Source organism: Brachycentrus maculatus, unplaced genomic scaffold, assembly GCF_059751285.1.
Source record: "Brachycentrus maculatus isolate JH-2025_06_01 unplaced genomic scaffold, ASM5975128v1 h1tg000088l, whole genome shotgun sequence".
NCBI classification, from domain to species: Eukaryota; Metazoa; Arthropoda; class Insecta; order Trichoptera; family Brachycentridae; genus Brachycentrus; species Brachycentrus maculatus.
Window position 1 is genome coordinate 644,714 of NW_028280842.1, and position 24,032 is coordinate 668,745.

General features: G+C 33.6%; 2 protein-coding genes across 2 annotated transcripts; one reads left to right on the plus strand and one right to left on the minus strand.

Moving 5' to 3' along the window:
- The first annotated feature begins 4,659 nt into the window (after positions 1 to 4,659).
- LOC148310765 (cytochrome P450 18a1-like) lies at positions 4,660 to 10,430 on the plus strand. Its single transcript, XM_088257854.1, has 6 exons — positions 4,660 to 5,209; positions 5,952 to 6,073; positions 6,207 to 6,431; positions 7,037 to 7,241; positions 7,350 to 7,614; positions 9,033 to 10,430. Exons 1-6 carry the CDS (start codon positions 4,852 to 4,854, stop codon positions 9,445 to 9,447), a joined length of 1,590 nt encoding a protein of 529 aa, XP_088113980.1. The 5' UTR covers positions 4,660 to 4,851; the 3' UTR covers positions 9,448 to 10,430.
- A 3,960-nt stretch (positions 10,431 to 14,390) lies between these two features.
- LOC148310766 (cytochrome P450 306a1-like) lies at positions 14,391 to 22,623 on the minus strand. Its single transcript, XM_088257881.1, has 5 exons — positions 22,424 to 22,623; positions 20,211 to 20,658; positions 19,278 to 19,430; positions 17,010 to 17,184; positions 14,391 to 14,720 (listed from the first exon to the last, which is right to left on the minus strand). The coding sequence occupies exons 1-5, from the start codon at positions 22,588 to 22,590 to the stop codon at positions 14,536 to 14,538; spliced, it is 1,128 nt and encodes a 375-aa protein (XP_088114007.1). The 5' UTR covers positions 22,591 to 22,623; the 3' UTR covers positions 14,391 to 14,535.
- Positions 22,624 to 24,032: the final 1,409 nt, after the last annotated feature.

Genomic DNA, 24,032 nt, shown 5'->3' on the forward strand with positions numbered 1-24,032 from the left:
GAAAAATCAAGTTTTTTTGATTTACGACGTTCTTAAAGGAGTGAGCGATATGCTCCTACGAGTCTTCATGTACATTTTATACATAAAATATTTAATACATTTTTAACATCGGGATTCATGGGGTTAATCTAAAATTTAACCGATATTTCAATTGGGCCACCGTATTCAAGGTAAAAAGAAATGCGAGGTCTTTGACCCAATGTCATCTATACTGGTTAGTTTGTATTTCACTGCTAAGTACGTGCTCCTTTGTGGCGCCAGCGGGTCAAATAGAAAGTAGCTGCTATTTTGGGACTCTCGAGCAAACGGGAAAGGATCAGTCTCACGTGAATCTCATCAGTCGAGAGGGACCCTTGCACCCTTTGGGCGAGGTGTCTCGTGCTGATTCGGCGAGAAAGCTTGAATGAAGTGATTTAAACGGTAGAGTCATTGAACTGTTAAGCTGAGAACGTATTGCACTTAAATTACGACCGAAAAGATTTTCGTAGGTAAGTTACAATGTTCAAGAGACGATTTCATAGGATTTTATGAACAACAAACTAACTTACAGTAGGGGTAGGCAGAGAGAATAGAATGCCATACCAATATGTATTTGAAAACTATAAATTATCCAAAATTAAGTTCATTATTATTTACAACATTTTCAGTGTGTCCAAATACTTGTTCACAAAATCTGGATTATCTCCAATTACAGGAGTTATTTTCATATTATTTTTCGACATCTCATCAAAGATGAAGAAGAATATAGAAGTCTGGGCAACTTAGAACTTCCAAGAATTTGAGTAGTGTGGTTGTCAATAATGGGTAGAATTGGTGAATGTTACACGTGTGTATCATCACTTAAACCAGCCTATGACGGTCATCAGCCCCGTAAATGCCCAGACTTACATATTCTTCTTCATCATTATTATTATTTTTACATTTTTTTTTAATATGATTAGTTGCACGTGTAATTAAGAAGATGAATTAAGTGCAAATATTTGGACACACTCAAAATACAATTATCATATGGCTTCCCCGCAGGGGTAGGCAGAGAGAATAGAACGCCGCACCAATCTGTCTTTACAAACCATCTTCGCCTGTTCCACATTCGTGAGTATCCTCATACATAGCCGCCGATTGTTCCGGCTTTCGACCTGAGCGCTTTGATTAAGTATTTTAAATAATCGATCATCCCAAGTTTTCCTAGGTCTTCTCTGGTATTATTTCCGACTATATTCGTCTCATAACTTTATTTCATGTCCTTTTTTTACTTATTCGTTCCACATGTCCAAACCATTTCAACACACCTTTATTTCATCGATAACGCTTATCTCAGGCTTGCAATCTTTCCTTATATCACTATTCAAACATCTAAAGAAGGATTTGAAACACTTTTACATATTTTTCACATCTGTCTTCCCTTTCCTTACCATTCTACCTTAATCTTACCTCAATCTTACCTCAATCTTATCTCTATCTACCTCGTAAAGAGGCTATGCAGGTTATTTCTTTAAAAAAAAACATATTTCTGCAAATTGACTTCGTGGAAATGCTGACAATGTAAATGTTTTTGTTCCTCGGTGATCAGGTTAAAAAACTTAGACAGTGAATTCCTTTATTGTGTTGACTCATTTTGATGTCAACAATACTTGGTATTTAAGCATTGATACGTTAGCATTATATAATTTATAATAAAGTTTTTAAAAACATATTTATTCAGAAACGTAAGTCGCAGCATAAGCATCGATTTCATATCAGCAATTCACACGAGTGCAATGACAGTATTAGCGAAAATTGAGAATATTTGCTCATTGTTGTTTTATTAAATTCCTTAATATTTTTTGCTGATACTTTGTGGCACATTTTATAAACTTTATAAAATAATACTTCAACTTTGTTTAAGATAATTTTTATTATTGGTATTTTTTTCCAACCGGTTTCGATAAGCTTCTTCAGGGATGGATATGTATATTCCTGAAGATGACAAGGTGCTTGTCGAAGCCAGATTTTAAAAAAAAGTACTGAAAATAAAAGTTGTTAAAAAAAGTAGGAGTTTTATTTTATAAAGTTTGTTTAATAATTTTCTTTTTGTTTTAATACTAGCACTCAATGGTGTACAAGATACCACATTGAATCGATAAATGGTTTTATTGGCCCCTAAATACACGAAGGCACGTCCTGCGCTTCAGGTACCAGTCCAGGGTAATTTGAAATAATATAGAAGTAAAAAAACCAGTAATATTTATTAATAAAATTATTTATTTATTTCTATTTAAAAAAATATATATTTGATGATCATAATATAAAACTACAACACTTATGGTATACCACTTTCGGGTTTAATAAAGTAACATTTAAACACTCAAAAGTCTAAGTGTTTATATTGATAAACTCAAAATAATATTTTTTAAAACATTGGTTTAAGACCGTTTTTGGGTTTATCAAAGTTTCATGAATAAAATTAAAACAATTTAAAAATAAAACACTGGTTTAAGACCGTTTTTGGGGTTATTAAAGTTTCATGTATAAATTTAAAATAATTTAAAAATAAAACACTGGTTTAAGACCGTTTTTGGGGTTATTAAAGTTTCATGAATAAAATTAAAATAATTTAAAAATAAAACACTGGTTTAAGACCGTTTTTGGGTTTATTAAAGTTTCATTAATAAATTTACAAATAAAACACTGGTTTAAGACCGTTATTGGGTTTATTAAAGTTTCATGAATAAATTTAAAATAATTTAAAAATAAAACACTGATTTAATACCGTTTTTGGGTTTATTAAGGTTTCATTAATAAATTCAGAATAATATAAAAATAAAACAGTTTATAAATGCCACTTTATATTTACGTATACATATAATATAATATATACTAATATACATATAATATACATATAATATATACTAATATACATTAATAATCTCAAAGGATCATCAAAAATTAATCATGTTAACATGACTCATTTTTAAATAAATTTATAACACTTGTTTAAGACCAATTTTGAGTTTATAAATGTTACATTAATTAACTTAAAAGTGGTCTTAAACAAGTATTGTATTTTTAAATGTTAATATTAATTTCGCCCTTGAAGGAATCGAAAACGGGACATCCACCATAGTAGCTAAACACTATCACTATTACAAAGTGTGTGAAAAATAATTTTATTCACATATCGCTTACTCCTTTCAAGAACGTCATAAATCGAAAATCGTCAATTTTCAGTTGTGCATGTTTTCGGAATGCCCAGAAAATGTTCTATATCCCAGAAAAAGAGGCATATTTTCAACTCAATAGGTTCAACTCAACCCGCTATAGGGCAGAAAGTATTGTTTCTGCATTTTGAAGAAAAGGTATTGTTTAATTTATTTTTAAATACTAAATATTTTTGAAATGGAGAAAAAACCTTCAGGTTTTACCTAAAAAGATCTGTTACACAGTAAAAAGTTCAAAAAGTGGCTTGATATTTATTTTTAATCCATTGTAGGTACTATATTTTTAAACTTGAAAAACGTTCTCCTGAAAAATCAAGTTTTTTGATTTATGACGTTTTTCAAAGGAGTGAGCGATATGTTATACACTTTTATGTAAATATCATATGTGGGGAAACATATAAATGGTAAAAAGAAAAAAAACAAGAGAAAGCAGATTAAAAAATTGTGGATAAATAAACTATCAGGATCATGCGGTGTCGGTTTAAAAAACGTACACGGAAAAAAACCTGCAAGTTAGTTGAAAGAAATAAATTGCTAGAAATAAAGCACACGCATTTTTTTTTACTTATTTCTGTTTTTAATTTTTAATTAAAATTTAATTTGGTAAATAACACTATTTCGTAAAGTTTATTGTGAAACCTGTTTCTACGCATTCCGCATCATTTTCAAACACCTTATGTGAGGCTTAGTCCTAGAAGATAACAATAGGTTTTAAGAAATAGTGTTAGAAATACCTGTATAAAACGTGATATGATTTAGTAAATCAATTGCAGTTAACGACTTTTTGTTTTAATACTTTTTAGGATTTCTACGTTATTGTTTTTATATGTGTGATTGTTGTCAATTGAACGGTTAGTGAACTCTAAAAAATATTTTTTCTTTTTTTATAATTTAAAATAATCTAATATAATTCATGTTCAAAACTTAAACCGCTGGCAATTGAGCCCGGGACATGTAGCATGGTAGCCAAACACTACGGAAGCGGATGGTAAATACCACTGTTTATTAAAATATATTTAGACACGTGTTTCGATGCATTCCGCACTGGTATTTGAAAATGAAACGGTGTTTGAAAATTTTAATTGAAAAAAAAAACTACTAGTTATGCCTGTTTATGGAAGGACTGATCCCTCAAAACTTTATGTATTAATTTATAATATTCGTACGAAATTAATTTCTTTTTAAAATATTTATATGCTTTGCACAGAAGTGAAAAAAAAGATAAAATATAGTCCGCACCATTTAAGGAACAATTTCTCGCGTATTCATTCTCGATTTTATTCCCACACCGACTTTCGTACGCGAAAACGAGTGAAAAGCTCTCGTGACGCGGAAAAGTGGCGCTGGGGGGACGATCGTGAAAGCTCCGTGGAGAGGTGAGGTGGGCGGGGCCTCGCCGGAGTACGCCCCTCTCCCGCCGTGGCTCGCTGGCTATATAAACCGCAAGGCCATATCCACCGCCACAGTCGTACATGACGATCGCATGAGAGCGTTACCGCGGTTGTCTGACTGTGTGCCGCGCAAAACTATTCAATAAAGCGTTTGAAAAAAAGACAATTTTTAAAAATATACAAATATTGAACTCTGAACATAGACATTATTAAAAAATATTTTGTGATTTGAATTTGAAGGATTTTTTTATTAATTTGTGAAAATGCTGCTGTGGGCTCTTTTGACCTGGGCTTATAAATCTGGGTGCTGTACTTGGCTGGTGTTTGCCTGCGTGCTATGGCTCGCTCGCTGGGCTCTGAAGATGTGGAAGGACCTGAAGTCTCTGCCCCCGGGGCCCTGGGGGCTTCCCATCGCCGGGTACCTGGCCTTCATGGGGCTGGGGCCCAAGCACAGCCAGTTCCTGTCGCTGGCGGCCAAGTACGGCCCCGTGTTCTCGGCCCGACTGGGGAACCAGCTCATGGTCGTGCTGAGTGACCATCGCATCATCAGAGACGCTTTCAGGAGAGAGGAATTCACCAGCAGGCCTGACACGCCGTTGATGCAAACCCTGCAGGGCTTTGGTAAGAATTTTAATAAAAAACTAATTTTGAACTCAAAATATCTATAGTTTTATTTTATATGTATTTAGTTTAACAAAACTATCTTAAAAACATTATTTTTTTTCTAATTAAAAAAAAAATATGAAATAAAAATTAATTCAATAATTTAAACCCATTTTCGCAATAATAAAGAATAAATTATTTTTTATTAAATATGTTTTTTTTCATGTTATTTTTAATAATATTGTTGAAAAAGTCATTTGTATTATTAATATATTGTAATGTAAAAATATAAACAATATTGAGGAGAGTAGATGAAAAATCGTTCGAAGATATAGAAGCCAATTTGAATAACACGGCCTTAAATCGCTTGCATCGCTAATGATCGTCGATAGTACTATAAACTCTGTTCGATCAACCGTCAAACTAATTAACTATTGCACTACAACGCCATAATTAAAAAATTCAGCCTTCGCTGTAAATAATATGTGACGTTTTGAGATCACGTTTGTTGTGACACCTGTCAAAACGCGGAATCACGTGCGCGAGGCGGAGCCGAGGAACGCTCCTCCCATCGTCCCTTCCACGCGCCCAAGTGGTAAGCACTAGAAAAACGGCGCGAAACTTGGCGTCGGAACGCAGCAATTCTTTCAGACCGCGTCGCGACGTGTAATAACGGTCAAAATCGACGAATTACGATAATTGTAAAGATTTTTTTTTAATATTCAGTTTGATTCATGTTTATTTTGTTATTTTTTAACAGGTATCGTGAATAGCAAAGGTTCACTGTGGAAAGAGCAGCGAAAATTCTTGCACGAGAAACTGCGTCATTTCGGAATGACCCTCATGGGATCAGGAAGACAGAAGATGCAAGAAAGAATAATGGTGAGTGGAAAATCATTTTAACAAACAAACAAAAAATTTACGAAAAATCCAACAATAATTTGTCAATTTTTTTCTAAGTATTCATCACGTTATTAATCTTTTTTTGAAATTTGAATTTTTTTGAATTTTTTAGCTGGAAGTAAATGAGCTTTTGACGAGTCTCCACGCAACCAAAGGAGAACCCGTCAATATAAGCTCGCTGTTGGCTGTATCAGTCAGCAACGTTATCTGCAACCTGATGATGTCGGTTCGATTCTCCAACGATGACGTGCGTTTCAAGAGATTCACCGGACTGATCGAAGAGGGAATGAAACTCTTCGGTAAACTGCTTACTGCCGAATACATTCCAACATATCAGGTAATTAAAAAAATACTTTAAAATTCACAAAAAATTTAATATTTTATGAGTTAGGTGTTATAAAATCACTGTATTTCTTTTTAAAACTTCATTATAATATTACGGATTTCGAAACGAAGACATTTTTCCTTAAGACTATTTGAAACTAAAAAATATTTATCGGTTAGAAATTATGTATTAAGTATGGATCCAAAGTGCCTATTTTTTGTGTTGAAAAACAGTTACAGTCGAAAAAATCAGGGATAGTCAATAATTAGAAATATTTTTAATAACGGACTTTTAGAATGATAATTTAATTTTGTGTAATTTGAATACTGATTTAAAATAAATATTTATGTTATTAAACATGCCAATTGTTGACTATATCCGATTCTTTCATTTGTAACTGGCTATAGAGTTCACAATCTCTGTTGACAACCAAAACTTAGAGTTTTGTTTAGTATGTAGATAATTTTGAGTAAATGTTAAGTCTTAAGATAAAACCTATATGCTTCGAAACCGGTCCAAATTAAAATAAAGTTTTAAAAGTGATATAAAACAGAGTTGTTTTATAAGTTATACAAAAAATATTAAAAATTTTAAAACTTTTTTTTGTTTTCTTCCAGTATTTGCCAGGAATGTCTTCGACCAAAAATAAGATCATGAAGAATCGTGAGGATATGTTCCAGTTCTATCAGGAAATTATTGATGAACACAGGAGCACATTTGATCCTAACAACATCCGGGACCTCATTGACACCTACCTGTTTGAAATTCAGAAAGCCAAGGAGGAAGGAAGAGATGAACTACTGTTCGAAGGAAAAGATCATGGTAAATAAAATTGATTTGATAATCACCAATGATGTATAAATTTTAAAAAATATTGGCTTATTTTTTTTATTGAAAAATATGTTCTGACGGTGTTTAATTTGATTACAGATCATCAAATCAAGCAAATCATCGGAGATCTCTTCTCCGCTGCCATGGAAACCGTTCGCAACATGCTGCTGTGGATCTTGGTGTTCATGCTCAGGAATCCGGAAGCGATGAAGAAGGTGCAAGACGAGCTCGACCAAGTTGTCGGAAGAAGCCGACTCCCGTGCATCGACGATCTCCAATACCTGCCCGTCACTGAAACCACAATCTTGGAATCGCTGAGGAGGTCGAGCATTGTACCTTTGGCAACGACGCACACCCCTACAAAGTAAGTTTAAATCAATTACAATACTTTATTATTTTTTTAAAACTTTAATAAATATCTCAACATAGACCTGTTATAGGCTGGTTTTATAGGTAACTTTATACACATCAGCATTCCACCCACGGTTGACCAACTAAAATTAAAATTTTTGAAGCCATATTTATCCTTCTAATGATGGCTTCTTTTCCCATGTGCGCTCTCACAACCATCTGTAGTTGATTTTAGTAAGTTTTGAGTCTTCCCGAATTATTTTATATACTAAGAGAAGCTTTAATTTTTATTGAACTTATATTTTTACCAGTTATAGATATATGTTGAGATAACAAACAAATAAAGTGGATAAGCTCAGATATGCAAACAAAGATCTGGAAACACTACAAATAACCTCAAGCTCTCTATAGTTACGTTAAAACCCCGCTTCATGATTGTATGAGTCAAATATCTTGTATCGTAAAAAGGCTCGAATACTTTTAATGCCTCGCAACGAGCGCGACTGTTCGATGAGGTCACGTTCTACGCAAGGCACCGGTAGACCATTGAGAGTCGTCAAACTGTACAATGTGAAAGGTCCAGCCGTCCAGTCGGACTTAGAACTCGTAACGAAAGTAAGAGTAGCGTGGGCGCGGCTAGCGGCCATTGTGAAGCCGGCTGGCCTGACGTCACAGCCGGCCGCAAGTGTCAACGGGTCATTGCCTCCTGGTAGGAAACGACCGGATCACGTCACGTGCTGACAGCTAACGGAAAGTGGTATCGGATTAGGAATTAATCCGCCGGAGTCAGTCACCTATCTCTACAACTTGTTACTTGAGAAATCGTGTTACTCCCAGAATCCTTGCGCTCCGGGTATCGCGTGGCTCGAGAACAAGTACTAGTTAAACCTTTCTCACTCAAAGTAATCTACAAATTACGCACACTCCGAAAAGGGGTATTTTAAAGGCTCCTACAAATATTATATTTCATATATTAAATATATATTTCATTTAATATTTAAATAATACGGAGCTTGTGACAAACGCGCAACCAGTAGCATGTACACAGATCGACTGCCCGAATCGTAGCGTAAATGGTCGGAAGAATACAGTTCATAATTGCTCTCTCGCTTTCGTAAAGTTGTAGCGCAGTAGTTAGAATGAAATAAATAAAATGTCTCAGATAAACGGAAATAACACACGATGTCACGCACCGTTCGACCATTGGATCAGGTGTCGATAGATTTGACCACGGATCATGGGAATATTGAAAATTACAAAAAATACTATTTAAATTGCTTGAAGGAAGTTATCGAGTGAAACGTTGTTTTTGGAGGTTTTACAGACGATTTTTTTTTAATCTATTTATGTACATAACAATTTTTATACTTGCGCGTATTAAATATGTCTATAAGTTTACTTTTCTAATGTAGATTTTTCTTTTGTTCTCAGGGATGTAACTCTGTGCGGCTACCGCATTCCTGCAGGTTGTCAAGTCATCCCTCTGATCAACGGAGTACACATGGACCCCGCTCTGTGGGATAGACCCGAACAGTTCGAACCGGAACGATTCATCAACGCCAGTGGAAAGGTACACAAACCGGAGTACTTCATGCCTTTCGGAGTCGGTCGACGCATGTGCCTAGGTGACGTCATGGCGAGAATGGAAATGTACCTGTTCTTTTCCTCGATTCTGCACTCTTTCCACATAGCTCTGCCCGAAGGAGCGCCGGTTCCATCTATGGAAGGAAACCCCGGAGTTACGCTGACCCCGGAATCGTTCAAAATCAAACTGACTCCCAGACCGATGGACTATGTGCTTCCGCCTCCGTACTGTTCTCTGCTCAGAAACGTCGGAGCCCATTGATCTAGGTCCGACGTCCGATCGTCGAGATCGGGGAAGAGGAAAGATGGTAATCCACCAGAGTGTTCATCGCCGCAACAGAAAACCTCTCGAATCATCAGCCCGGATGTCCTCCGACAGACCGTGGAAGAGTCGCAACTCGCCAGAGCGGTTCAGCCTTCAGTGGAGTGTTTCGGATTTAAGATGATGGTGTTGATCTGTGCCACAGAGAGCACGGTATACCCTAAGTACCGTTCCTATTATATTTAAGATTAATTAAGCATTATTTATTGTTCAAATGCGCAACAATTGTCCGTTTTCGGTGCGAATTCAGTCCATTCAAACGAATCGATCAAATCGGGAGTCGCAACTCGCTTTAAATTTGCCATATGATCCATCATCTTGAAACCAAGTGAAATTTCACTAAAATCGCTCCTTATTTATTTTTACTAGGTTAAAAGATGACGTACAACCTTATCGTAAGATAGCATAAGATGTGAAATGTTCCAATTTTATTGTTTATTATTAATATTATAATTGTGCCGTTCTAAATTATCATGTCGTGTCGTTACCTTTAAATCGATTACCGATAAACTTGTTATCCGTGTCAATGAAATGATTTTTTTTACAAAAATAAATATTTAAAATCGTATTAATTAACATTGATGATAACATGTTATTTTTAGATATTTTTAGAAGCTTTATTTACCGCTCTAAAGTTAATATAAGATCATTTCCATGGTAAAGTTATGCGGAAAATTGTAAACAAGAAGCTCTTGTGTTACTTAATTTCCTAATTTACTGACACTATGTGTTGTATTAAAAGTTAGGTTAAGACATGAAATCTGATGCTTTTTACTTCTCGCGGCTGTGCAGAAAAGTGTTCATTAAATTAAAAGAGGATATTTTTAAGATAAGATAAGTCGTGGCGTAGAAAGCCACGTTAGTCAGGCGTTCTAGCCACAAGTTTAAATATTCTCTCATACTTATATACTGACAATCTTAAATTGACAAAAAAAAACTAAAAAAAACTCAAATAATATTTTTGCGAAATTTATAATTCTGTCTCATATAAAAATTTAATTTGTCTGTTTATTTCTTTAAAATGATATGAGATTTTTATGACAATTTGTAGACATTGCTTAAACAATGAAATTCAGTGATCCGATTTCTTTAATATGTACTTAATTTTATATATTTAAAAATAAAAATAAATGATTCTTTTATCCAATTTCTTAGAAAAAAACGAAACAATGTTATTTCTCTTCATATTAAATTTCTTGTTTAAGTTCACCAATAATTGTTAAGCACTTTTCAAATTTATAATAAATATATTATGCTGATTATTAATATGAAAATTGTATACGAAAATGAAAAAAAAACATGTTTAACGATAGCTTAAACCGATGTGTTATGGTGATGTCAATCCAATATTTTTTTATTAATCGTTTTTAAGGAATTTAATAAAATAAAACAATTATTTTAATATACACAAATCTTTTACTTATGAACCTTCCATATAACTATATATATATATTGGGTTGATGCAAAAGTTTTGACCGTTTTTCACATATATTTTTTTTAATTTTTTTTCTTGTGTATTATTTATTTAATAAATTATATAATTTCCATCAGTTCCTATAACCTTCTCCCATCTTTCTATCAACTTATTAATTCCAGCAGTATAAAATTCCGTGGATTTTAAAGCGAAAAATGAAGTAAGGGATGTTTTTACCTGCTCTATTGAATAATTTTTTTCATCATTTAAATTTTTTTGCAGTGATCGGAATAAATAAAAACCAGAAATAGCAAGATCTGGAAAATACAGTGGATGCTTGATAACATCCCAATTTAACTCATTTAGCTTGTGTTGGGTCATCATAGCCACATGTGGTCGCGCGTTGTCGTGATGAAACACTGCCCCTTTTCTGTTTACCAATTCTGGTCTATCCTTTTGAAGGACCATGTTCAATTTGGATAATTGCTGACAATATCGTTCTGTTGTACTTGTATTATCGTGTTTCAAGAGTTCAAAATACACAATACCCTTATTATTCCACCAAACATAAAGTATAACTTTTTTTATGGATTTCGGCCTTCAAAGTTGTTAATGGGGCTTGTCCAGGTATACTTCAATGTCTTTTTCTTGTCACGTTGTTGTACACGACCCATTTCTCATCTCCCGTCACCAAACGATGCAAAAAAGGTTCATGTTTTTGTCTCGCACTCAAAGCAACGCGCGTTGAAACACGATCCAATAAATTGGCAGCCGACAATTGATGAGGTATCCAAACGTCGTACCGCGAAACCATTTCCATACGCTTCAAATGTCTTAATGCGATTGTTTGGTTGACTCCCATCATTGACATAATCTCCCTGATGGTTAAACGTGGATTGGTGTAAATTATGACTTTTAATTCGTCGTCATCATACTTCAATGGCCGCCCGGTACGTGGTTTATCAATGAGTGAAAAATCTCCAGATCGGAATTTTGCAAACCATCTTCGTACCTGTCGAACTTTGATGACATCTACTCCATACACTTCACAAATGTTTTTGGTTGCCACACTCGCGGTATTGTCTTTACGGAATTCATAAAGTAAACAATGACGTAAATGCACTTTATCGAACGACATTTTGAAAAAATACAAGGGGTTATTACTGTACTCTGGCCAGGCCAAAACTGAATAGAAAGTAGAGGGAAAGCATCCTTTATACAATGGAATCATAAAAAAAGAAGATACCATTCATAATTTGTGAAAAAAAAAATTTTTTACCTGGGATCATAAAAAACGGTCATTACTTTTGCATCAACCCAATATATATATATATATATATATATATATATATATATATATATATATATATATATATATATATATATATATATATATATATATATATATATATATATATATATATATATATATATATAAATAATATTACATACTCATTTTGTACATAACATAACAGTACACAACATTTTGTCCGCCTCCGTAGCGTAATGGTCAGCACGCTCGGCTACCGTTCTGGAGGTCCTGGGTTCGATTCCCAAGGGGGGTAAAATAAATATTAGTGATTTTTTCACTGTAATATTTATTCAAAATTACCATGGACCGGTATCTGAAGCGGAGGGCTGATCACATTTCCTTCATGTATAAACGATCAAGATAACACTGCGTTTAGATGACACAGTGCCCTATGCACCATTTGGGTGCGGATAAGGGTTTTACATTTATATATATTAAATACAATCCATGATAATATATCAAAGAGTTCAAAGCAATAAGCAAAAAAATGATTACGTACCATTACCAAAAAAATGAGTTTATATCTAACTAACTAACCATCAGCCGTTTACCCCCAGGGGTAGGCAGAAAAAATAGAAAGTTATACTTTTCTCTTTTCAATATAACTTAAAAAGTGAGTTATAATTTCAACATCTTCAAAATGGTTGAATGTTTTTTTCTATTTTTTATTTTTGTTTTGCTACTTATTCTCTTTCAAAGTAATAAAGGTTTATATATTTTTTTACTTATTTTAATCTGCTCCTAATGGGAGTGTCTGATTTGAAAATTAACGGACTGTTTTAAATTAATTTTTAAGACACAAAATATTTTGAGTAAATGTCTACCCGCATTCCTCTATGGCTCCAAATGCTGAACGATTTATAACACTTACTCTAGGCAACTAGAATCTGCTGAATTGCGAATGCTTAGATAGTTAGACGGAGTTTCCCTTAGAGACAACACAAAGAGTTCACGCATTCGTGGAAGTCTGGGTGTAACAGGCATCAAAAGTAAGTTAGTGGAATAGCAATTGAGATGGTTTGGGCACATAGGATGTAGAGAACCTGATCATATTGTTAAACCGGCAATTGCCATGGATCTTTCTTCGAAAGACATCTAGAGGAAGATCAAAGAATTCATGAATGTCTCAGAAAGATAATATGATACGAAGGCATGGACTAGGTGACGTCCATGATAGAACTACAACTTGAGGCCGAGGAGAGTTGACCCCAACAGTCACAGTACAGTTCACAACAGTTCACAATAAAGACGATAAGTTGGAATGGAGCCAGGAAGAAGAAGAGTAAGTATGGAAATGTCCTGAATGTAACTGAAAACGCATAAAAATTGACTAAATTACTTGATAAAATAAAACAACTTTATTTTAACCACTTTTTACTGGCACACTTTTTCCAACCGGTAAAAACCCTGAGGATGACAAGGTTCTGGTCAAAACTGATTGGAAAAAGTGTACCAATAAAAGTGGTTAAAACAAAGTTGTTTTATTTTATTAAGTTTATAAAATGTGCCACAAAATATCTGGGAAAAACATTAAAAAATAACTAAATTACATTGACATCTCAACATAGATGAAGAAAAACATTGAAGCCTGGGTTTACAGTGCTTATCACCTTTTTAAAGCTGGTTAAGTGATCACTTTATACACTCGTATCATTCGCCATTCTACGCATGAAACCCACATAACTTAAGTTTTTGGAACTCATATGTACATTTATCATATAAATTTCAAAAACTACATGCGTCATTTCGCGGCAGTATCTATGGTTAATTTGAGAACGTATTTTTTTTAACAGAGACCCTTTTATTAAAATTAATTCAAGATTCAAATCGAATTATTGGGAAACTATTATAAATATATTACATTATATGAAACATTCATAAAAGAATTTGGACACAGGTAAAATTTTGTGAATTTACTTATGTGTTTTTTAAATTTAAGTTTTGTACATAAATTTCTTGGTGGAACTGGACTTTATTTAATAAAGAATAATAATAAATTATTTAATAAAATTGCAACTTTTAATTTTTTTCCATATAAACGAGAGTGTGTGGAAAACTATACATTTGTAATTTTATTACATTTATCTCTATATAAGTTAATGCTTAATAAATGGTATAAAAAAGCTGAATTTTAATTTTAATTTATTTATTAATTAATAAAAAATACAAGCAATTAAACTTAAAGAGTAATAAAAAGTTAAAAATCAAATACATTGCAAGTGCAATAATTAAAAAAATCAGAATATGTATTGAAAATGTTAAAATAAGTATGTTTGGTATGAAGATTTGATTTTGAAGATATTCATTGGTCTTTTTTGATGGGGAGCAACTTGACGCGGAAGGGCGGTGGGCTCAAAGTCAGCCCCATGATGCCATCCAAGGTTGGAGCTGGTTCAACTATCTCGATGTTGAATCTGGCCACAAGACGAGCGCCAAACATGAAGAGCATGTTCCGAGCCAAATCGTCCCCTGGGCACATGCGCTTTCCTGAAATGAAAATGAAAAATATATTTCAGAAGTTTCAGAGGGTGACAATTACTGTTTTTCAATACATCCTTAAATGCAATGCAATGTTCTCACACGACTTGCTTACTAACTTGCGATAATTTCTTGATCTTCAATTACATCTTTAGTTAACATTATATGTAGGTGGCCTATGACACATCCAGCAAGCCTGTTTTTAATTTTTAGTAATTTATCGTAAATGAATATTAATTTTCATATTATTTTTTGACATCTCATCAAAGATGAAGAAGAATATGGAAGTCTGGGCATTTACGGGGCTGACGACCGTGATCACTTTACAAACGTGTAACATTCACCAATTCTACTCATTATTGACAACCACACTACTCAAATTCTTGGAACTTCTATACATATGAACCAATTTTGAAACATCATTCTATTGGTGTGATGATAACTCCTGTAATTGGAGATAATCCAGATTTTGTGAACAACTATTTGGACACACTCAAAATGTTGTAAAGATTAATTTTAGTATCGAAAATTAACCATAGATATTCTTTTGCAGTTTTATATGTAATTAATCAAATTTACATCACGTCACTTCGCTGCAGGGGAAGGCAGAGAGAAAAGAACGACACACCAATCTGTTTTTGTAAACAATCTCCGCTTCTTTATCATTCATATATCTCCTCATACATACTCCCCTATCATTCCGGCTCCTGACAACATGCAAGTATTTGAACATCTGATCAAATACTTGATTATACCAATTTTTTCTCGGTCTCTGTCTGCTTTTATTACCAACTACATTCACATTATAAATTAGTTTTAGTATTATTTCTTCATATTATTTTTTGACATCTCATCAAAGATGAATAAGAATATGGAAGTCTAAGCATTTAAGGGGCTGACGACCGTCATAGGCTGGTTTAATCACTTTACACACTTATCCAGCCTACGACGGTCGTCAGTCCCGTAAATGCCCAGACTTCTATATTCTTCTTCATCTTTGATGAGATGTCTAAAAATAATATGAAAATAACTCCTGTAATTGGAGATAATCCAGATTTTGTGGACAAGTATTTGGACACACTCAAAATGTTGTAAATATTATTTCTTCATTTATTCGATATAGTAGACCAGAATACAAAAAGGGAGAAACTAAATTTTTCATTAAAAATAAATAAATAAAGATAATCTGTGGGTAGGATAGTAAGGAGTGGAAAGGGGAATGCAAAAGGTATATCATAAACACTCAGACCCATTTAAAATATATTTATTGTGATTTTTTTGCAATCGGAAAGAATCGAGTCCGCGTTACCAGTTCCTCAGTAGAACGTCTACCCAACTAAGTCATGTCGCCTGTCGTGGGTCATCACGTGTATTGGGTTTACACTGGGAACTCTATTCACTCGCCGTGGATCTTATGGCTTTCCTTTGGCGTAGAATCGCAGTATCGAGACGATTGTATAATGGGCAACCAATGTGATCTTTATATTTTATATATTTATATTCAAAATATGTCTTTATTTTTATATACATATAGCATTGTGGCATGGTAATATTATATAGCACTCTCCTTATAATTCATGGTTCGCGTTGTGTAATACCACTTAAATACTCACACAAAGTGAACGAATAACGATAAGAACAGTTTTTAATTCAAGTTTTACTTTAATAAAACATAGAGACATGGAAACATGTAGTCTTTAATAAAACTCAAGTGTTATAAAACAAGTGTTTTCTTTAATCATTGTATAATAACATGTCTTACCACAAAGTTAATGCCGAAATAATAAATAAAATGCAAGTTTTACTTAGTGAATCCCACTATTTCTTAAAATCTATTGTGACATGTGTTTCGATACATTTCGCATCATTTTCAAACACCGTATAAAATACTTAGATTTTACCACAAAGTGACTGCCGAATCAATTAATGAAAAGATAAGGAGAGTGTTAATATAATTTTTGTCTTATTAGGTTTACAACATTTTGAGTGAGTATAAGCTTAAACAATAAAAACGAAAATGGTATTTTCTGGCGTTTCTCATGTGTGTGATTATAATCCAGGATTCGGACCTCACATACTAATATAAGAGTTTCTGCTTAATAAAAAGCTTCTTTACATCTCACCAATAGATGTCTCTAGTGAAGTTCTAGTGATTCAAGAACAAGGTTTCTAAATTGGTTCATGACGGTCGTCAGCCCCGTAAATGCCCAGACTTCCATGTTCTTCTTCATCTTTGATGAGATGTCAAAAAATAATTATTAGGTTTACATAGTTTTTTTTTTGAAGAAACAAATTTACCAGTCTGAAACGGGATGAAGTGTGTTGGGGACTGGACGTCTCCTTCCATGCCTAGGAATCTGGATGGGTTAAAAGCGTTTGGGTCGGACCATTCCACTGGGTCCGTGTGGATCGCGCATTGCAAGGGAACCACCATGGAGTCCTTCTTAATCAGGTAACCTCCCAGCATTGTATCCTGAAAACGTACCAATGATGAGAATATGATGATTCAAACTGGGTGAGGGTAGGACATAGGGGATGAAGAGCGACCTAATTACAACAAGTAATAATTTGCATTTTCAAGGTCAAAATTTAATCGCGATCCTTCTGATTTACGATTTGACTGTAACCCAAATTGTACCGCAGAGAATCAATATATATGTTCCCGATAACTATTGTTACATATTGTATGTATGTATATATATGTATATATGTGTGTATGTATATGTATGTATGTATATTTATGAATAAACTCTTATTTTTAAACTTCTTACCTAGAAAATAAAACCTTAAACCACCCTCATTAATTCCTTTCCTTTCCTTCTACTTCCTGCAAAATCTATTTTTTTATACCATACCTTTTTTTTAATCTCTTGATGTTTTAAAAAAGTTATGATAACATAAATGTGGAATTGTTTAATTGGCTTTATTTTTATAATTGTAACAATTTTTGTTAATGTAATGTAATGTTAATTATTGTTTATGTAACTTTTGTTTATTATATACTTTTTTTATATGTAAAGCTGTACAATACCCGAACAAATAAAATAAAATAAATACAATCTCAGGTTTCGGGAGGTTAGGTTGTTCTGTCACCTAATTGATAAAACCAATTCCAATTGGGAGGTTACTATCTCTGCTCAACCGTATCTTCTTGCAAGTCTACCTTTTGCACATCGGCGAGGGTGCCTTTAAGAGGAAAATACTACTCGCGGTATTCTCAGTATGTCCACTTATTATTTACTATTTTATCTACCTGTTCATAAACAAATATGTATGTATGTATACGTATGTGTGTATGCATGTTTATGTGTGTATATAGAATGATTTATACTAAATATGCTTTTTTTTATATGTAATATATGATGGAAATTGTAATGTACATAAAAAAAGCAATAAACAAATGAAAAATGAGAAATACATTATATTTAATTTTAAAAATAAAAATTACAGTATATATTACATTTAATTTTAAAAATACAACACGCTTTCTAACATGAGCAACGTTTAATTTTGGGTGTGTTGCTGTTATGTTCAGCACATTCATTCATTCAAACCCTTTTCCGCACCCCAATGGTGCATAGGGCACTGCACTATAAACACAGTGTTATCTTAATCGTTAACACACGAAGGAAAGGTGATCAACCTTCCGCTTCGGGTACCAGTCCAGGGTAATATCGAATAAATATTAGAGTGAAAAAATCACTCATATTTATTTGACCCTCCCTGGGAATCGAACCCGGGACCTCCAGAACGGTAGCCGAGCATGCTGACCATTATACTACGGAGGCGGACATGTGCAGCACATGGCACTTAAAAAGTTTTTGTTTGAAAAAAACATGTTACTTGTTCAAAACAACTATCACAGGTATATCAATCGCTCGAGTAGCGAAAAAAAAATATCACTCACAGGTATATCAGTCACGCGAGTAGCGAAAAACAATTATCACATGTATGGTATATGAATTGCGCGAGTATCGAAAAACAATTATCACAGCTATATAAATCGCGCGAGTATCAAAAAACAACTATCACGGGTATATGAATCGCGCGAGTACCGAAAAACAATTATCACAGCTATATAAATCGCGCGAGTATCAAAAAACAACTATCACGGGTATATGAATTGCGCGAGTATCGAAAAACAATTATCACAGATATATAAATCGCGCGAGTATCAAAAAACAACTATCACGGGTATATGAATCGCGCGAGTATCGAAAAACAATTATCACAGCTATATAAATCGCGCGAGTATCAAAAAACAACTATCACGGGTATATGAATCGCGCGGGTATCGAAAAACAATTATCACTCATATATCAATCGCGCGAATAGCGTAAAACAACTAGCATACGTATATCAATTATTCGTAAAATACTGTTTATTGAAAGCATCGTTAACGTTGTGGTAAGGTAATATTATATAACATTCTCCTAATCATTCATCGTTCACTTTTTGTAATACGTAGAGATAATAAGTGGTATTACACAAAGTGAACGATTAATGATAAGGAGAGGTTTGATAATATTTTCGCTCAAATGTCTTTTTGTTGAATGATCAACTCACCTCAACACATCCATGCGGTAATCCCAATGGAACGACTGGGCGAAGTCGCTGTGTCTCGTTGAAGACTGCTTTCGTGAATGGAAGTTGAGGAAGGTCTTCCAGAGATGGAGCTCGGCCCTTGCATACTGATATCAGCTCTTTCCTCATAGTATCCTGTATACAAAAATAATATAAATTGGCTTAAGAGACATTGTTTTCAACAAGGAAAAATATATAGCCAACTTTGCATCCTCTCACTTCTATCTCCTAGAGCTTAAATCACTTCCATCATATAAACCCTGGACGCATCCTTGAATTCTTAGGTCTTCCTCTAGATGTCTTTCGAGGAAGATCCATGTGTAAATATATAAATAATTAACACATTCACATATTTAAAGACGTAAAATTTTATAATGTCCTACTTAATGATAAAAACCCAGTAACATCGCCATGAAATAAAATCTATATCAACAAAATTGTCAGAAAACAGAAAGAATTATAAATTGAACGGTCTTTAAAGTCTCTACGGAGAGCAGCTTGCTGAGGATGGCCAACTGCAGATGGTGGGAGATGATCCTGATCTTCTGTTTCCCTAGTATTCTTCCATTTCTTCTTCTATGTTGAGATATCAATACAGATAAATGAATATGGCATTTAGAAATGAAATAGTTCCTCATCTAAGTGTTAAACTGTAAAACATTTAAGTAAGAACCTACTTGGTCTTCTTGGTTAACTGATAATAGGAGCAGAAACCACCTCTTTGTTACTTTAGTTGTATCCAGTCTAGCTCCAAAGAGCAGTTGCTTATCAGACAGCCTCAAGGTTGCTTTGTCTTTCTCTTCGAGCACTCTCTTTCCATTTCCTTGCTCATGCAAATACAAATCCAAGATCGATTCGTCTTTGGAAGAGCTGGCTTAGGATAAAGAAGTGGTATGTATTTAAGTAAGAACTTACTTGGTCTTTCTGGTTAACTGATATAAGAAGCAAAAACCACATCATTGTGACTTTAGTGGTATCCAGTCCAGCTCCGAAGAGGTCTGACAACAGGAACAGCAGTTGCTTGTCAGACAGTCTCAGAGTTGCCTCGTCTTTGGGAGCACTCTCTTTCCGCTTTTCTTGCTCATCCAAATACAGATCCAGGATGGATTCGTCGTTAGATAAATTAAGCTGGCTCGGCTTGAAGAAATGGGATCCCTTGCGTTTGCCATCGTCGATTCCGTAATGAACGCACTCGATACAATCTTCAGGAGCAGTCGTGGTGGATTCTTCTTCTTCGCTGTTGGCCGCTGTGAGATGCCGGTTCTTGCGTCTCAGTTCGATTATGCGTCTGTATATGGCGTGAGTCTGACGCTGGCCAGAAACAATCCAATCAATTGTTTTTCTTATCGACTTGAAGAAGTACCTGAAATATGATATATCATTCACAACATTCGGGTGAATCCAAACCCTTGTTAAAAAATCTGGGATTCTCCAGTTAGGGGTTATTTTAACATTTTTACATATTAACATAGATGAAGAAGAATATGGGAGCCTGGATCTTGCATGCATCTAAAATAAGAGGGACTCTGCTAAATAAAAGCTTTTTCAAACCATCCAATCAAAGCTCCAGTGAACTCACACATAAAACATCACGAGATTTATGATATATGTCTGTAGGTTTTCCAAAATTCTAAGCAGTGTGGTTGTCAATCATGGGTAGAATATTGAATGTTACGTGCATAAATTAATCGCTTCACTAACCTACCATAAGTCATGAGCCCTGTAAATACCCAGACTTCCATATTCTTCTTCATTTATGTTGAGATGTCAAAACGATATAGCAATCTATCATAAAGATGTATCACTAACTAACCATCACGCCGCTTCCTCGCAGGGATAAGCAGAGAGAACCCTTCAAAATCTATCATTTATCGTTTTACCCCACTGAGAGATTGCATTTCGACTGCATTCAGTATACTTTCATCATTTTTTGCAATCCCTATCTCTTTATTCTTTATAAATTAACGATGTCGTTACTATTTCAAATTTGAAAGATGAAACCTCCATGACCTCTATGATTTGATAACTGGTATGAAGCGGTGATGACAATCGAATAAAAAACCGAATAAAACACTCATTCACAACAAAACTAGTTCTTGATAATATTTAATTGAATTTACTTATTGCTTTAACATAAGCCATTCGTAATGCTTAATCTTATTTATTTATATATATTTATATATATATATATATATATATATATATATATATATATATATATATATATATATATATATATATATATAATAATAATAAAACCCTTATCCGCACCCCAATGGTGCATAGGGCACTGTTTCATATGAACACAGTGTTATCTTGATCGTTTACACAAAAGGAAAGGTGATCAGCCCCCCGCTTCAGGTACCAGTCCAGGGTAATATTGAATAAATATTACAGTGAAAAAATCACTTATATTTATTTGACCCCCCTGGGAATCGAACCCGGGACCTCCAGAACGGTAGCCGAGCGTGCTGACCATTACACTACAGAGGCGGACATATATATATATATTTATATATATATATAAATATATATATATATATATATATATATATATATATATATATATATATATATATATATATATATATATTTATATATATATATATATATATATATATATATATATATATATATATATATATATATATATATATATATATATATATAATATATATATATATATATATATATATATATATATATGTGTATGTTTATAAAATGTATATCGGTATAAAAATTATTTAGTTATTTAATTTTTGAACAAGACATTTCTATTTGTAAAATATCTTATTCTAGTACTATAGTGACTCTATAAAAAAAGCTACTAAGCTCTTGTGCTTGGAGAGGGATTTACACCAAAAAATTCATTTATTGTATTAAATAAAGGAAGATTATTTCCTTAATTAATATTTTACAAATGAAAATAATCGTTTTAGTAACAGAAAAATGTTTTAGAAATTTTGATAAATAGCTTTTTCAATGCCTCCACTTGATTCACGGTTATAAGTGATGTTGTTACCTCGAAAGCAAAAGACGGCCGAGATGAGACCATAGAATAAGATGAAAAAAACAATGTTATTTTAGAGATTTATGGATTTTGAACGAAATCCATCCTGACTCCTTACTTAAGTTGTGGTATGAAGTTCACCATTGCAGCGACGCCCATAGCTTTAACGGCTTCCTCTTGTAAGGTCAAAATCCACCTCCATGTTTTGTCATCCTCTTTGAAGGAAATTCCAAATATCAATTCGTTCACCAGATTGCCAATGTAACTGGACATTATTGGATTCATGTCCACTTCTTCGTTGTGATCAGCTCGAGACAACAGCATCTGGGAAATCAAAGTAGACGAAGTGATGGATTATACATATTATTCTCAATATTATCAATATATAAAGCAACATTTTGAGTGTGTTCAAATATTTGTTCACATATCTGGATTATCTCCAATTAAAGAAATTATTTTCATATTATTTTTTGACATCCCATCAAAGATGGAGAAGAATATGGAAGTCTAGGCGTTTTCATCTCACCAATAGATGTCTCTAGTGAAGTTCTAGTGATTCAAGAACAATATTTCAAAATTGGTTCATGTATATATATAGAACTTCCAAGAATTTGAGAAGTGTGGTTGTCAATAATGGGTAGAATTGGTGAATGTTACACGTGTGTAAAGTGATCACTTAAACCAGCCTATGACGGTCGTCAGCCCCGTAAATGCCCAGACTTCCATGTTCTTCTTCATCTTTGATGAGATGTCAAAAAATAATATGAATATGTAAAGCATTTACTTTGTGGTTAGTCATTTTTACTTTTATATTTTTTTACAAAAATGTTTGTAATATTAGTATTTAGCCACTCACCGTTCTCATCAAAAATATTTTTAACTAATTGATTATTATTTTATTTATTGTTTCGGCATTTACTTTGTGGTAAGACAAGTTAAAATTATTTAAGAAAACGCTGTTTTTATACCACTTGAGTTAATTTATGACTACTAGTTTCCGCCCCCTTGACTAACCCCCTCTCCCTCTAACATACCCCTCTCCTTATTTATAGAATATTTTATTATTAATTATGTTTTACTTTACATTTAGACTTGAGGATGGAAGCTTAGCTTCCAAAACTAGTAGTCATAAAATAGAGTGGCATAAAAATAAGTGTTTTCTTTAATATTTAATTATTAGATATAAATATTGTGCTTTCAACGCTATCTACATTCCTTAAGAGAAATAGGTATCAAATTGTGGTAGAGTGGGTTCGAACCGAGGAACTCCTACTTAAGAGTCCGCGATACTTACCACGGGACCACAACCCGACACATTCATTCCTTTATCATTATTCGAATATCTATCTTACATCGTTTTCCATCTTTCATATTTCTTCAAATACAAATCATACTTCCCAATGGTGCATAGGGCACTGCATCATATAAACGCAGTTTTATCTTGATCGTTAACACATGAAGGAAAGGTGATCAGCCCTCCGCTTCAGAAACCAGTCGAGGGTGGTATTGAATAAATATTATAGTGAAAAAATCACCTATATTTACTTGACCCTCTCTGAGAATTGAACGCGGGACCTCCAGAACGGTAGCCGAGCGTGCTGACAAATTACACTATGGAGGCGGACATTTATACTACAGATAATTTTAGATTTTTTTATTTCACTGACTTTTTATTTACAACACTTCGAGTTTGTCCAAATATTTTTATTACAAAATTTGGATTATCT